Below are 15,252 nucleotides of genomic sequence, written 5' to 3'. Positions count from 1 at the left end.
GATGGTGTGGAGAAAAGGGAACCCTCTTGCACTGTTGGGGGGAATGTAAATTTTTTGCCGCTCCGCGGCATGTGGGATTCTCCCGGACCGGGACACAAACCTGTGTCCGCTACATCAGCAGGTGGACTCTCAACCACTGCACCACCAGGGAAGCCCTGTTTGTAGATTTTTTGATGATGGCCATTCTGACCAGTGTGAGGTGATACCTCATTGTAGTTTTTATTTGTATTTCTCTAATAATTAGTGATGTTGAGCATCTTTTCATGTGCTTTTTGGCCATCTGTATGTCTTCTTTGGTGAAATGTCTATTAGGTCTTCCACCCATTTTTCAATTGGGTTGTTTGCTTTTTTGATATTGAGCTCCATGACCTCTTTGTATATTTTAGAGACTAATCCTTTGTCTGTTGCTTCGTTTGCAAATATTTTCTCCCATTCTGAGGGTTGTCCTTTTGTCTTGTTTATGGTTTCCTTTGCTGTGCAAAAGCTTTTAAGTTTAGTTAGGTCCCATTTGTTTATTTTTGTTTTTATTTTCATTACTCTAGGAGGTGGGTCAAAAAAGATCTTTCTGTGGTTTATGTCAAAGAGTGTTTTTTCTGTGTTTTCCTCTAACAGTTTTACAGTTTCCAGTCTAGATTGAGGTCTTTAATCCATTTTGAGTTTATTTTTGTCTATGGTGGTAGGTAGTGTTCTAATTTCATTCTTTTACATGTAGCTGTCCAGTTTTCCCAGCACCACTTATTGACCAGGATACCTTTTCTCCATTGTATGTTCTTGCCTCAGTTGTCATAAATTAGGTGACCATATGTGTGTGCAGTTATCTCTGGGCTTTCTATCTTGAACCATTGATCTATATTTCTGTTTTTGTGCCAATACCATACTGTCTTGTTTACTGTAGCTTTGTAGTATAGTTTGAAGTTGGGGAACCTGATTCCTCCAGCTCCATTTTTCTTTCTCAAGATTGCTTTGGCTATTCGGGGTCTTTTGTGTTTCCATACAAATTGTGAAATTTTTTGTTCTAATTCTGTGAGGAATGCCATTGGTAGTTTGATAGAGATTGCATTGAATCTGTAGATTGCTTTGGGTAGCATAGTCACAGTATTGATTCTTCCAATCCAAGAACATGGTATATTTCTGCATCTGTTTATGTCCTCTTTGATTTCTTTCATCAGTGTTTTCCTGTTTTCTGAGTACAAGTCTTTTGCCTCCTTAGGTAGGTTTATTCTTCGATATTTTATTCATTTCTTGTGATGGTAAATGGGATTGTTTCCTTAATTTCTCTCTCTGATCTTTCATTGTTAGTGTATAGGAATGCAAGAGATTTCTCTGCATTCCTGCAACATTACCAAATTCATTGATTAATTCTAGTAGTTTTCTGGTGGCATCTTTAGGATTTTCTCTATATTCTATCATGTTATCTGCAAACAGTGACAGTTTTACTTCTTCATTTACAATTTGGATTCCTTTTATTTCTTTTTCTTCTCTGATTGCCATGGCTAGGACTTCCAAAACTATGTTGAATAAGAGTGATTCAAGTGGACATCCTTGTCTTTTTCCTGATCTTAGTGGAAATGCTTTCAGTTTTTCACCATTGAGAATGAAGTTTGCTGTGTGTTTGTCATATATGACCTTTATTATGTTGAGGTAAGTTCGCTCTATGCCCATTTTCTGGAGTGTTTTTATCACAAATCGGTGCTGAATTTTGTCAGAAGCTTTTTCTGCATCTATTGAGATGATCATATGGTTTTTATTCCTTAATTTTTTAATATGGTGTATCACATTGATTGATTTGTGTATATTGCAGAATCCTTGCATTCCTGGGATAAACCCCACTTGATCATGGAGTATGATCCTTTAAATGTGCTGTTGGATTCTGTTTGCTAGTATTTTGTTGAGGATTTTTGCCTCTGTGTTCATCAGTGATATTGGCCTGTAGTTTTCTTTCTTTGTGACATCTTTGTCTGGTTTTGGTATCAGGGTGATGGTTGCCTCATAGAATGAGTTTAGGAGTGTTACTTCCTCTGCTATTTTTTGGAAGAGTTTAAGAAGGATGGGTGTTAGCTCTTCTTTAAATGTTTGATAGAATTCACCTGTGAAGCCATCTGGCCCTGGCCTTTTGTTTGTTGGAAGATTTTTAATTACAGTTTCAATTTCATTATTTGTGATAGGTGTGTTGATATTTTCTAATTCTTCCTGGTTTGGTCATGGAAAATTGTGCCTTTCCAAGAATTTTTCCATTTCTTCCTGGTTGTCTATTTTATTGGCATATAGTTGTCTAGAGTAGTCTCTTATAATCCTTTGTATTTCTGTGGTATCAGTTGTGATTTCTCCTTTTTCATTTCTAATTTTATTGATTTGCACCCTCTCCCTTTTTTTCTGCACAAGTCTCGCTAAAGGTTTATCAATTTTGTTTATCTTTTCAAAGAACCAGCTTTTAGTTTTATTGATGTTTGCTATTGTTTTCTTCGTTTCTATTTCATTTATTTCTGCTCTGATCTTTATGATTTCTTTCCTTCTACTGACTTTGGAGTTTTTTTGTTCTTCTTTCTCTAGTTGCTTTAGGTGTAAGGTTAGATTGTTTATTTGAGATTTTTCTTGTTTCTTGAGGTGAGATTGGATTGCTATAAACTTCCCTCTTAGAACTGCTTTTGCTACGTCCCGTAGGTTTTGGGTCATTCTGTTTTCGTTGTCATTTGTTTCTCTGTATTTTTATTTATTTCTTTGATTTTTTCAGTGATCTCTTGGTTATTTAGTAGCACACTATTTAGCCTCCATGTATCTGTGTTTTTTACAGTTTTTTTTTCCTGTAATTGATTTCTAATCTCATAGTGTTGTGGTCAGATATGATTGATATGATTTCAATTTTCTTAAATTTTCTAAGGCTTGATTTGTGACCCAAGATATGATGTATCCTGGAGAGTGTTCCATATGCACTTGAGAAGAAAGTATATTCTGCCACTTTTGGGTGGAATATCCTATAAATATCAATTAAATCTATCTGGTGTATTGTGTCATTTAAAGCTTGTGTTTCCTTATTTATTTTCCGTTTGGATGATCTGTCCATTGGTGTAAGTGGGCTGTTAAAATCCCCTACTATTATTGCATTACTGTCAGTTTCCCCTTTTATTGTTGTTATCATTTGCCTTATGTATTGAGGTGCTCCTATGTTGGGTGCATAAATATTTATAATTGTTGTATCTTCTTGGATTGATCCCTTGATCATTATGTAGTGTCCTTCCTTATCTCTTGTAACAGTCTTTATTTTAAAGTATATTTTATCTGATAAGAGTATTGCTACTCCATCTTTCTTTTGATTTCCATTTGCATGGAATATCTTTTCCCATCCCTTCACTTTCAGACACATTCAAACTGAAAGTGAAGGTCTGAAGTGGGTCTCTTATAGACAGCATATATATGGGTCTTGTTGTTGTATCCATTCAGCCCTTCTGTGTCTTTTGGTTGGAGCATTTAAACGATTTACATTCAAGGTTATTATCCACATATATGTTCCTATTACCATTTTCTTAATTGTTTGGGTTTGGTTTTGTGGGTCTTTTTTCTCCTCTTGTGTTTCCCACCTAGAGAAGTTCCTTGAGCGTTTGTTGTAAAGCTGGTTTGATGGTACTGAATTCTCTTAGCTTTTGCTTGTCTGTAAAGCTCTTGGTTTCTCAGTTGAATCCGAATGAGATCCTTGCTGGGTAGAGTAATCTTGGTTGTAGATTTTTCTCTTTCATCACTTTAAGTATATCCTGCCACTCCCTTCTGGCCTGCAGAGTTTGTGCTGAAAAATACACTGATAACCTTATGGGGATTCCTTTGTTTTTTATTTTTTGATTTTCCCTTGCTGCTTTTAATATTTTTTCTTTGAATTTAGTTTTTGTTAGTTTGATTAATATGTGTCTCAGTGTGTTTCTCCTAGGGTTTATCTTGTATGGGACTCTCTGTGCTTTCTGGACTTGGGTGACTATTTCCTTTCCCATGTTAGGGAAGTTTTCCACTATAATCTCTTTGAATATTTTCTCAGACCCTTACTTTTTCTCTTCTTCTTCTGGGACCTCTATAATTCGAATGCTTGTGTGTTTACTGTTTTCCCAGAGGTCTCTATGATTGTCTTTATTTCTTTTCATTCATCTACCTTTATTCTGCTCCTTGGAAGTTATTTCCGTCATTCCATCTTCCAGGTCACTTATTCGTTCTTCTGCCTCAGTTATTCTGTTATTGATTCCTTCTAGTGTATTTTTCATTTCGGTTATTGTGTTGTTCATCTCTGTTTGTTTGTTCTTCAGTTCTTCTGCGTCTTTGTTAAACATTTCTTGTATTTTCTCTATCCGTGCCTCCATTCCATTTCTAAGATTCTGAATCATCTTTACTATCATTACGGTGAATTATTTTTTAGATAGGTTGCCTATTTCCTCTTCATTTATTTGGTCTTGTAGGTTTTTCCTTGCTCCTTCACCTGTGACATATTTTTTTGTTGTCTCTCTCTTTTTTTTTTTTTTTTGATGGGTGGGATTGTGTTCCTGTTTTACTCGTTGTTTGGCCTGAGGCTTCCAGCACTGGAGTTTGTAGGCTGTTGGGTAGAGCTGGGTCTTGGTTGCAAGATGAGGACCTCCAGAAGACCTAACTCCAATGAATATTCCCTGGGGTCTGAGGTTGTCTGTTATTCCAGTGGTTTGGATTCAGAGCTCCCACTGCAGGAGTTCAGGTATGACTCCCAGCTCATTAACTAAGATCCCACAAGGTGTGTGGGGAAGCAAAAAAAATAAATAAAAGGAAAAAAGAGAAAAAGGAGCAGAACAATAACAACAAAAAGGAAAAAATAAAGATTAGAAAACTAACAGATATGTTAGAAAAAATAAAAATATAGATGAAACAACAACCAGAAGGTAAAAAAGAACCACAATAGCAAAAAAGAGGAGGAAAAAAAAAAGCCAGAAAAGGCCTTGGCTGTGGGGGGCGTGGCTTAGGCGGGGCAGAGTTTGGGTTGTGGGTGGGGCCTATGCTTAGGACCCACAGGGCCAGAAAAGGCCCTGAGGGGGCAGGGCTTTGGCTCAATGCAGCAGGAGGGGCCCCGGAGTGCCTCTGGCCTTGGAGAGTGCAGGACCAGGTCTGGGACCCCAGCGGGCTCACTGGGGGAAACATTAGGTGCATTACCCAAACATAGGCTCATTATCCCAGAGAGTCCCTCTCTTTTCTTCTTCTCCCCACCTTCCTCCTATGCTACTAGGACCCACGTGTCCAGAGAGGGCCCCAGAAGGCAGTGGACCAGAGCCAGAAGCCCAACAGGCTTCCCAAGGCCGAGTGGGCTGGGGAAACACCTGCAGTGCTTCCCCTGATCCCCTGGTCCTGGAGGGCCCCCCCCATCATCCTCTCCTCCTCTTCTTCCCTCCTCCCTCCTATGCCCCTAGGGCCCCTACAGCTGGTGGGGGCCCCGGAGAACTGAGGAACAGGCATGTGAGCCTAGCACGCTTCCCAGGGCCCAAGTAGGTGGAGGAAATGCCCTCTGCACCTCCCCTGATCCTCCGATCCTTGAGGTCCCTTCGCCATCCGCCTCTCCTCTTCTCCCCCTGCCTCCCTCCTACACCCCAGGACCAACACGGCCCAGAGGGGGCCCCGGAGAATGGAGGACCAGGCCCAGGAGCCCAGCAGGTTTCCCAGGGCCTGATGGGTGGGTTAAACACCCTCCACACCTCCCCAGATCCTCCGAGCCCCCTGAGGGTCCCTCTATGTGAGGGAACTCCTCCCCTCTAAGCCACCCCTCAGGGGTGCCGGTCCTATCTGGCCTCCACTTCTCCTCCCCCCTCACTCCACCCCACATCCTACCAGGTTGCTCAGGGGTTTCTCCCATCTGCTTGGTCATCAAAGTCCCCCACCAGCGTCCCTCTTGTGTATTTAAAGTGTGTGTGTGTGTGTGTGTGTGTGTGTGTGTGTGTGTGTGTGTGTGTGTGTTGATACTGTTGATTGGCTGGATATAAAATCCTTGGTTCACTCTTTCTCTGAGATTCCTTAAAATGCTGCTTCATTATTGTCTAGCTATGTATGTTATTCCAGAGATGTGATATCAACTTGATTTTTTTTTTTTTTTATTGTAAGGAACTTATTACCTTTTAGTTTTTCCTCTATAATTTAAGTCTAGTGACTAACTGATAGCTATTGTGTTGGATTTGACTGTTCTGGGACAATGTTCCAAGTACTTGGGCAGCTCTTTCAATATAGAAATATATGCAGTTATTTTATTTCTGGAAATTCTTCTGGATTATAATTTTAAGTATTAGTTCTGTTATTTTTGTCTTTATGTATTCCAATTATACATATACTGGATTATCTTTGCCTGTGTTCTATATGGATGACTTCATTCTGATTGTTTTTTACTATTTGTTGATTTCATTTTGTTCTCTTGCCTATTGCCATGTCTTTCCTCAGTGGTCCTTATTATAATTCCAACTGAATTGATTCTCTCTTGGGCACCTTGTAATTTAGTTTTAATTTCAAAGATTATTTTTTTTTTTTTAAATTTTCTCATTTTAGTCAACTCTTCTTACTATCTTTCTGTTCTTTGTCCATTTCTGAACTTTTAAATTTCTGATTCAAAATGTTGTTTTATATTTATAAATGCTTGTTTGAAAATATCTTGAGATTTCATTACAGTTTTCTCATTTGTGCTTTTGTTTATGCTTGAAGGAGGATAATATTTTTTTATTAGTCATATTGCTTTGACTCTCATTTCTGATTTCTTATAATAACTTTGTATGAATATTATCTACTTTCTATTTATTTTTATGTTTTTCCTAAACCGGCAGTAACAGTTTTGTATAAGCAAAAATAAAAAGAGTTTGGTAGATTACTACATTCTTAGTCCATGAGCACCCTCTTCTGTTTATTTTGTGAAGCACTAATTTTTTAGTAGATGATATATTTGTTTTGCAGAGAGAATAGTTTGTATGTCTTATGATTCTTTTTTTGTTTCTTCAGACACAACAGAAGTTGTGATTCTTACCTCATGATTCTTTCCTATCGTAACCAAATTTCCATGGGCCATTTCCTCTTTCAACATCATTTCCCTCTTCTTCTTAAGAAGTGCCTTCCTAGGACTCCATCTCTCATTCTGCTCACTTTCAAACATCTTTTTTTCGGTTCCCCAGTAGCTGTGTTCTGATCAACCATGTCCGTTAGCATTTTCCAATTCAGGACAGGACTTTATCTTTCTGAGGGTGATTTTGTCTGTTCTTCCACACCCTGGGCTCCTTGCTCCCTCTCTTCTTTTCTGCACACTCTCCACCTGAGTTTTTGATCCAGAATGGGCTCTTGAGCTGGTTCTGCTAGATTGGGGTGTTTATGTCTGTACCTACATATACCTTTTCAAGTGCATAGTATTTTCTTTCTCCTAATTATGTTGTAGATGTGGGTTATAGATGGTTTTACTGTTCTCTTAGTGGATATTTATGGTTTTCTGGGTAAGTGGAGAGGTCAAACTTTAAATATCAGCCTTTACATTATAGGAGCCTGGCATGTTTCAATAAAGGATCTTAAGTGGATGATGATGATAAATAGATCAATAGATGGATTAATACAGGCTTACAGAAATTAAGAGGAAACTGGAGATGTATATTTGAAGTCCTAACATATAGTTGTTTCCCAGATCTTTCATTATGGCCAGACCTTTTTCCAAAGCTCTAGGAATTGAAAAACAAAACCAAACAACCAAAAAAAAACCCACCTACTAGATTCATCCCTTTTTCACCTTCTAGTGCAGCTTGCAAACTTAAACCTAATATGACTTTCTGAATCTTTACCAGACAGCATCCTTTTTTTATGTCATGCCTTTCTGACACCACTTCTTGTCACCGTCTCAAATATATTACTCTGTCATCTTTAAGTGAACATTGCAAAAGTTCACGTTTATATTTGACAACTTTTTTTCCAGGTAGAAAAGGGCCCCTGAATATTGAGCACACATTTCTTTATATATCACTATCTGTCAGAAAAAGCTTATACATTTTCTACTCAAATTTGGTAAGATACATTAAGGAATAAATTTAGTTGGAATTTGTGCCATTGTATGTTTTATCAACAACAAGCCCGTGAAATTGTGGTTAATACTTTTAAAACCCATTATAATACTGGGGTAATCAAATACTCAGGCTGAATCCATATGGTAACATGAATTAAATGCCAGTGCTGTAAAATACAGATCAGCTAGTTCTCCTTTCCACTGTAAAAAGTAGTAAAACTCCTATACCCAGGCCCATGAATGAAGACTTCTTAGCCTATATTTCCATGATATCAACTGGGTTTGTGCTCTTGCATGTAGACACTCTCTGAGGAAGATGAAAAAGAGAACATACAGGAACAATTTTTATTTTCAATTTTAGGTTCTAAAGTTTGTTGTTTTGTTTGATTGTTTATTTTTGTGACTGAATGGAATAAAATTCTCTGGTAAATAGGAGCAAATTTGAGTCCTGACACACAGGAAAAGGTCTGGAAGTATACACTCTCAACTCTATCTTTATGTAGGGAAATGTGACTGTGATTAACATATCATTCTTTTATGGATTTTGTTAAAAACAAGAATGAATTCAGAATTTACTTTTATAATTATACTCCTTGGGAGCAAAAGTTAAATGACTTTTCCAGGGAAATTTATTTATACTTCCCAATTAATATACTATGTATACAGCAAAAATCTAATAAAAATTGTAGGAAAAGATTTTAATATGGGTAGTAGCTATCATTATATTGCATGTTATTCTACCTAGGGAACTTTTATATGTTTCTTATGCTCTCTTGTGATGTCATCACCTCTAAAGCACCATAGCAAGAAACTCAATTTTTTTAAGAAAGCAAGTCCAGGGCTTCCCTGGTGGTGCAGTGATTGAGAGTCCGCCTGCTGATGCAGGGGACACAAGTTTGTGCCCCGGTCCGGGAGGATCCCACATGCCGTGGAGCGACTGGGCCCGTGAGCCATGGCTGCTGAGCCTGCGCGTCCGGCGCCTATGCTCCGCAACGGGAGAGGCCACAACAGTGAGAGGCCCACGTACCTCAAAAAAAAAGAAAGAAAGAAAGTCCAAATAAAATAACATAGGATTGAAGGAAATGGTCCCCCATTCTGGTCCCTGTTCCTGTCTCCAAAATCTTAGTACTTAGTATGCTTTCTAAATTGGTCCACCTTCCTGGCTTTTTAAACTGCCCACCAGGATGGGCCTTCACTCAACTTTTATGAATTAACGTAACCCATGCTATGACCCATACAAGATGCTGCCCCCCAGGAAAGGAACAAAACCGGACTCCAGATTTTGAACTCATATTATTGAATTTGTATCTCTAGGATTCAAGATGCAGTAACACTTAAACATGAACATGGCGTTTACCTAGTTTTTCCAGTGAGCAGAAAGATAGGCAACGGGGGGGGGGGGGGGGAAGAAAAAAGGTAATATAGCAAAATTAAAAGTTACTTTCTTGGAAATATCTATTAAAAGTCAACATAATATAAAAGAAGACTAAAAATGCAGAGATCCTACATTCTCATTTTGTTTAAAAATTTAACACTATCCAACTTAATTCAGTGTTATATGTATCTGATTGGATATTAATAAAGTGTGAGTAGAAGTCATCTACTCAATAGTGAGAGTTGGTGAAGTAGCTTTTTTCAGTTTTTTTTTCATTTTGAAATTATTTTAGATTTCAGAAAAATTACAAAAATAGTACAAAGCGTTTTCTACATACCTTTCACCTCACTTCCCCTAATAGTAACATCTTTCATAGCACAATTATTGATGTCAGGAAATTAACATTCATGTAGACTAGTAACTAATCTACAAGTCTTATTTGGCTTTTACCAGTTGTCTCACTAATGTCCTTTTTCTGGTCCAGATCCCACCCTGCATTTACTCTTCGTGTCTCCATGGTCTCCTCTACACACTGTGACAATACTTCAGTCTTTCTATTTCATGACCTTGACACTTTTGAAGAGTACTGGCCTGTTATTTTCTAGAATGTTCCTCCACTTGTGTTTGCCAAATGTGGCAAAAAATGGGCACAGCCCCCAGCCATACCTGATTAATATGTGAGTGGGCTCTTGACCTGAGGACAGCCATTACAGTGATCTGCCGGGCTAAGTAACTTGGATCTATTTTGAAGAAAACGAACTGGATTAATGAATTAGGGTGGTTGCTGGGGAGGAGGCTGGGTACAGAATTGGGAAACTCAGAGATCAAAGTAGTGAGATAGTGTATCTTAGGTTCCTTATAGCTTTTCAGTATTTGGGTCCCATTTCCATAAAGAATACTATCCTTGGATTCTACAAGTTGCCCAGCTGTAGCCTGAAAAATGTCTTTTTGAGCTAATAAAGGAGTGCCAGTTTTCTGCAACAAAAATGGACCTAACAAATAAATAAGAATTGGTCAGAGCGAGTAAATAAAAAGAAGAGCATGGTGGCTGTGGCAGAATCCAAGCTGAACTAGATGCCTCTTTAATTTTTGATTCTATTAAAGTTTTACGAAGCTTATATGACTGACTACAAATTAACCTAGACATTTTCACAGACTTTTGCAGAGTGGATCACTATAGGAATATCTAATCACTGAATTTTCCCCATGGTTCCATGGCCTGAAGAAAATCTCAGTTACAGCAGTTCTTCATACAGCATTAACCTTGCTGATCTCAAGTGTTTATTTTTCTCTGTTGCATAGTATAGGTTATGCTTTCATTAGTGTGACCTTAATCATCTGCAGATTTGTCAGGTATTATTGAATACAGTATTCTAAATAACCCAGGACCCAAGAGTTCCAAGCTGCATACTTGGCTTGGCTGGGCAAATAGTACCAAATTGGAAATTCTTTTTTCTTGTTTGTTAGCTTAATTTTAAAAAGAAGCAGTTGGTTTTTAAAAACGAATTGAAGTCCAGATAGCTAATTTTTCATAGTGAAAGATGATTCTTAACTGTCTTAAGTTTTTATCATATACACGTATACTCTTCAGTTAATCTTAAGAATTTATTTTATGACTTGGCTTTTCTTTGCCACTCAGGAAGAATGTCGTTAATGGGAATACACACAAACACATGTCCACACATACATGCACATGCATACACACAAACATATATACATACACATACACATTCCTGTATATGTACACACACACACACACACACACACACACACACACACACAATTTTAAGCATTGGTTGTAGATTTTATACCTATTCTGTCATATTTACAAATGAAGCAGTGTGTATTCTATTACTTGTTTCTTGTAACATTCAACCATCACTCCTCTGCAGACCTTGTAAATGAAATGAATGACAGCTCTTTGTAACAGGTTAGAGCTACAGTGTATCATTTTGTCTCAAATTGTGAGTCAAGGACCACTTAATAGTTCATCTTAAAGTATAAATATTTATAATATATAATTTTGTTTAGGCATGAATTAAGTTTATTTTGGAAATATGAAATAAGCAAACAAACTATATTAATATCGTATGAAAAGCAAATCAGATTCCCCCTAAATTCTGATGCACACTTCATGATGGCAAATGGGAAAGAATGCCAATGAATTGTTTCCAGAACCTTTGGCACTGTAAATCCACAAAGATAAAGAATCAGTGAACTGTATACTTTGGAGATACATTGCTTAGCATTAGTAATTTACTCAGAAAAAAAAAAAGCCAAAGATAAGGACTAAGTGAAGGAATAGATTACACTGTAGAAGATAATTTTTTAAAATTTGACCATGAAGTGCTTCCATTTGGCAGTGCCATTAGGAAGTAGGACTAGTATTCATAAAACTAACCACGTTAGTCTTTTACTCTGAAAATTATTAAATATTATTATTTTACATATTATTGTATTCATCAGGTGATATTAAACCTATTATATATATGAATCCATGTATTCAGTCATATTAATAATAAATATTCATAATATCAGTTCTTGTTCTCTGTATATTCTTTTACTTAAGCTACTTGTAAAAGGCACTCAGTAGATGTTTGTCAAATGGATTTTTCTTTTTAATAGCCAAATTCTCCAATAGCTTGGGGAATTTGGTAAACATCATCTGGATAGTTATTCTCATTAGTTTAAATTAAGTATTGTTTATGCTGTATTAAGCAGAGTGCCTAAATTGATATCTGAATTGGCTAAGGTCTCTGGAACCAAAGTACAGGGTTTTTAAATCCTGAGTTGTTGTATAGATAAAATGAGTTAGTGCATGGAAAATCCATCAGTACCTGGACCATAGTAAATATTCAGTAATATTCTTATTATCATTTTGACAGAAAAATTTCTTAAGATGCTTCACAATTTGGTATTGTATATTTATTAACATATGACTTAATCCAAAAATTATTAAACCAAGGCATAGCCTAGACTTTATATTAAAAAAAATAAATAAACTTGAAAAATTTCTTCAGTATTTAGGCTAAGCTCCAATGATAGAAGCCATAAAGGAAAACACTGAGAAATTTACCAATCAAAAATTAAAACAACTGTGTTGAAGAAAATGTTCAACAAAATTAAAATCTAAACAAACTCTTAAAAACATATATGCAACATATGTAACAAAGGACTAATACTCTTAACAAGTAAAAAAAAAAAAAAACTCTTATGAATGGATTTATAAAAACAAGAAATGTACAAAAGAAAAAACAGTTGCCCAAGGATGAACAAATAAAAAATGTTGAAACTAACTAGAAATCCAAGAAAGGCAAATTAAAACAACTATGAGATACTATTTAAAAAACAATTTTGTTGATTTTTAAAATAATGATATACAGTATTTTATCTGCATATCCAGAATTCAAAAGCTCTAAAAACTGCCTTTTATACTCATTTGGCAGCAAAAGTTAACCTGACCTGGACATGCTGGCAGACCAGTGCTAACTGATGTGAAGTGGTCCTTTTTTTGTGCCTCTTAGTGAGAATCACATGGTTTGGGCTGCTTAAATACTCATGGCTTTGATTATAAGGTGCTTTTTCAGACTCTGCTTGAGGTGTTATGGAACAGAATGCATTTGCCTCGTGTTATCCTTCTAAAATCAGAAAAATTGTGAATTTTAGAACGTCTCTGTCCCAAAAAGTTTTGGATGAGGAATTATGGACCTGTATTTAATTTGATGGTACAGAGAAACAAAGTCAATTCATAAACTCCCAGTGAAGTTATAAATTGGTTCTCTTTTGTGAGTGAATGGCAACAACTTGGATATAAATGTAGATATACATTTATCAAAAGCCATAAAAGGGTACATGCCCTTTAATCTGAAATTTTACCTCTAGGAATTTATCATGACTAAATTACTGGGAAAATGATGAAAGATTTAGGCTTTAGTAAGTCCAACACAGATGATATATAACTGGAGAGTCCCAAATGTTCGATAATAGAAGATTGGTGAGATTACACAGGCTCTGGCCACACCCCACACCACTACTGTCCACTTTAAAAGAGATATTTTGCAGTAACACTCATTCACATTGAAGATGCCCTTGATATTTTGTTAGGTAGAAATACTAGGCTGTAAAAATAATATGCACTATATGATCTAATGTCTTTAAAAATTATACACACACGCACACACAAACACACACACATACACGCTTATCTCTGGATGGCAGGATTGCAGGTGATTCTAATTTTCTTTTATAACTGCTTTTCTATGGTGAAAATGTGTTACTACTTATAAAAATAAAACTTTTAAGTGTCATTTAAACATATTACTTAGAGCGTGTCAATATATCTTACTTAGATTTCAAGTTATATATGTATTATTAATGTATATGAGGAAACTAGAATATTCTTCATATTTATAGGAGTTAATAATTATAAAGGCTTAGTGTATTTGGAAACAGTATCATAACACAAAACCTGGTTTTCAAATAACATGTTTTTGCTTAAAGTAGCTTTTATTGTATTGTTGATATTTTAACGTGTATTTATTAAAATTTGCTGTGGAGAATTGAAAATATGAACCATATTGTCAAGGAAAGTGTGTTTAGAATTTTAGACTTTATACAAAAATATACCCAAAGAGTTTATTGGCAGTATTCAAATTCTGACCCATGGAGAGAGAAAAGCAAGCTAACCATCTCGAAAAGTGGGGTGTCAATTGAGAATGTATAATGTCTTTGTTTCAGTCATCAGAAACAATTTGCTATTCTCAGAAATATATTTTGAAAATAGGATCTTCATCCTGAAATGCTCCTTTTAACAATACAAATAAATGAGAAAGCTGTACGCTCTTTCAGGAAAGCGATTTGCCTTCTGTATTACCTTGAGTGGTGATAACATGATAACGTGCCATTCTACTGCTTGGCGTGGGATAAACAGCTAGACCCAGCAGTACATCTGCAGAGAAGAGAGTTCTGTGTTTTAAGTGCCAATTTTCAAGTCAGTGCTTCTTATAGTCCCTACAATATGCATTTGAAATTTGGTGCTGACTCTGAATGCTTTATTCCACTTTAGTAGACTATTTCTGCAATCCACGAACAATTAAATTATATTACTTTTTATTAGAAATAGTGTTATCTGTTACTTACTGAAAGAAATAACTCTTTATTTTTCAGAGCTTCCATATGGCTGGGAAAAAATCGATGATCCCATATATGGCACTTATTATGTTGAGTAAGTCTCTAAGTTTGATATTAACTTGTTATTAATGTGTTGTGAAATTGTGTTAGTATTTCATTTATTGAGCTTGTGTGGCTAACAGTCCCTTTATTCCTTTGTCGTCTTACTTTGAAGTACCCACAAAGACTCTAGCAGCACTAGCTAGCTGTCTCTTGCTCTCCAGCTGGCTAATTTGTCATTCCTTTCCTTTGACTCACGATTCTAAAACACCAGTTGGAAAAATGTGTTTTACACTGTCCTCTAAATGAGTGATAATTAAAGACATCAAAGTAAATGCCCTTCATTTTGCAATCAGAATGTTGGGAGCTGACTAGTTGTGTAAAAGAGATACTCTATTAAACCACATTTCAGAGTCAATTAAATGAAGCAGCCATACTTTCCAGTTGAGGGATGAAATAAAATTAAGATTTTTTTTCCTCTCTTTTAGGGCCTCATTTTAAATCAAGGGTATTTTTTTTGTAGATTGGACTTTTATGTTATCTATTGGAGGTTTCATTACCTTAATGTATGTATCTTAGCATAATATGAGTTACCCCTCTATGCACCCTTTTATTCAGGATGAAGCCCCTGTTAGGGATTCAGTTATATACACATCTTTTTCTTAGGAAAATCAAATAATATTCATAATTTTCAAAAGTT

General features: G+C 36.2%; 1 protein-coding gene across 2 annotated transcripts in view; it reads left to right on the top strand.

Moving 5' to 3' along the window:
• MAGI2 (membrane associated guanylate kinase, WW and PDZ domain containing 2) overlaps positions 1-15,252 on the top strand; it is a 1,338,731-nt gene that overhangs the window by 978,789 nt on the left and 344,690 nt on the right. For both annotated transcript variants that reach the window (XM_060020317.1, XM_060020318.1), the window contains exon 7: positions 14,550-14,607. In XM_060020317.1, the coding sequence (XP_059876300.1) occupies positions 14,550-14,607 (58 nt within the window). The remainder of the gene's footprint in view (positions 1-14,549; positions 14,608-15,252) is intronic.

This window comes from Delphinus delphis, chromosome 9, assembly GCF_949987515.2.
Source record: "Delphinus delphis chromosome 9, mDelDel1.2, whole genome shotgun sequence".
NCBI classification, from domain to species: Eukaryota; Metazoa; Chordata; class Mammalia; order Artiodactyla; family Delphinidae; genus Delphinus; species Delphinus delphis.
Note: the sequence above shows the minus strand (reverse complement) of the source record. Positions and strands in the feature narration are given on the sequence as shown.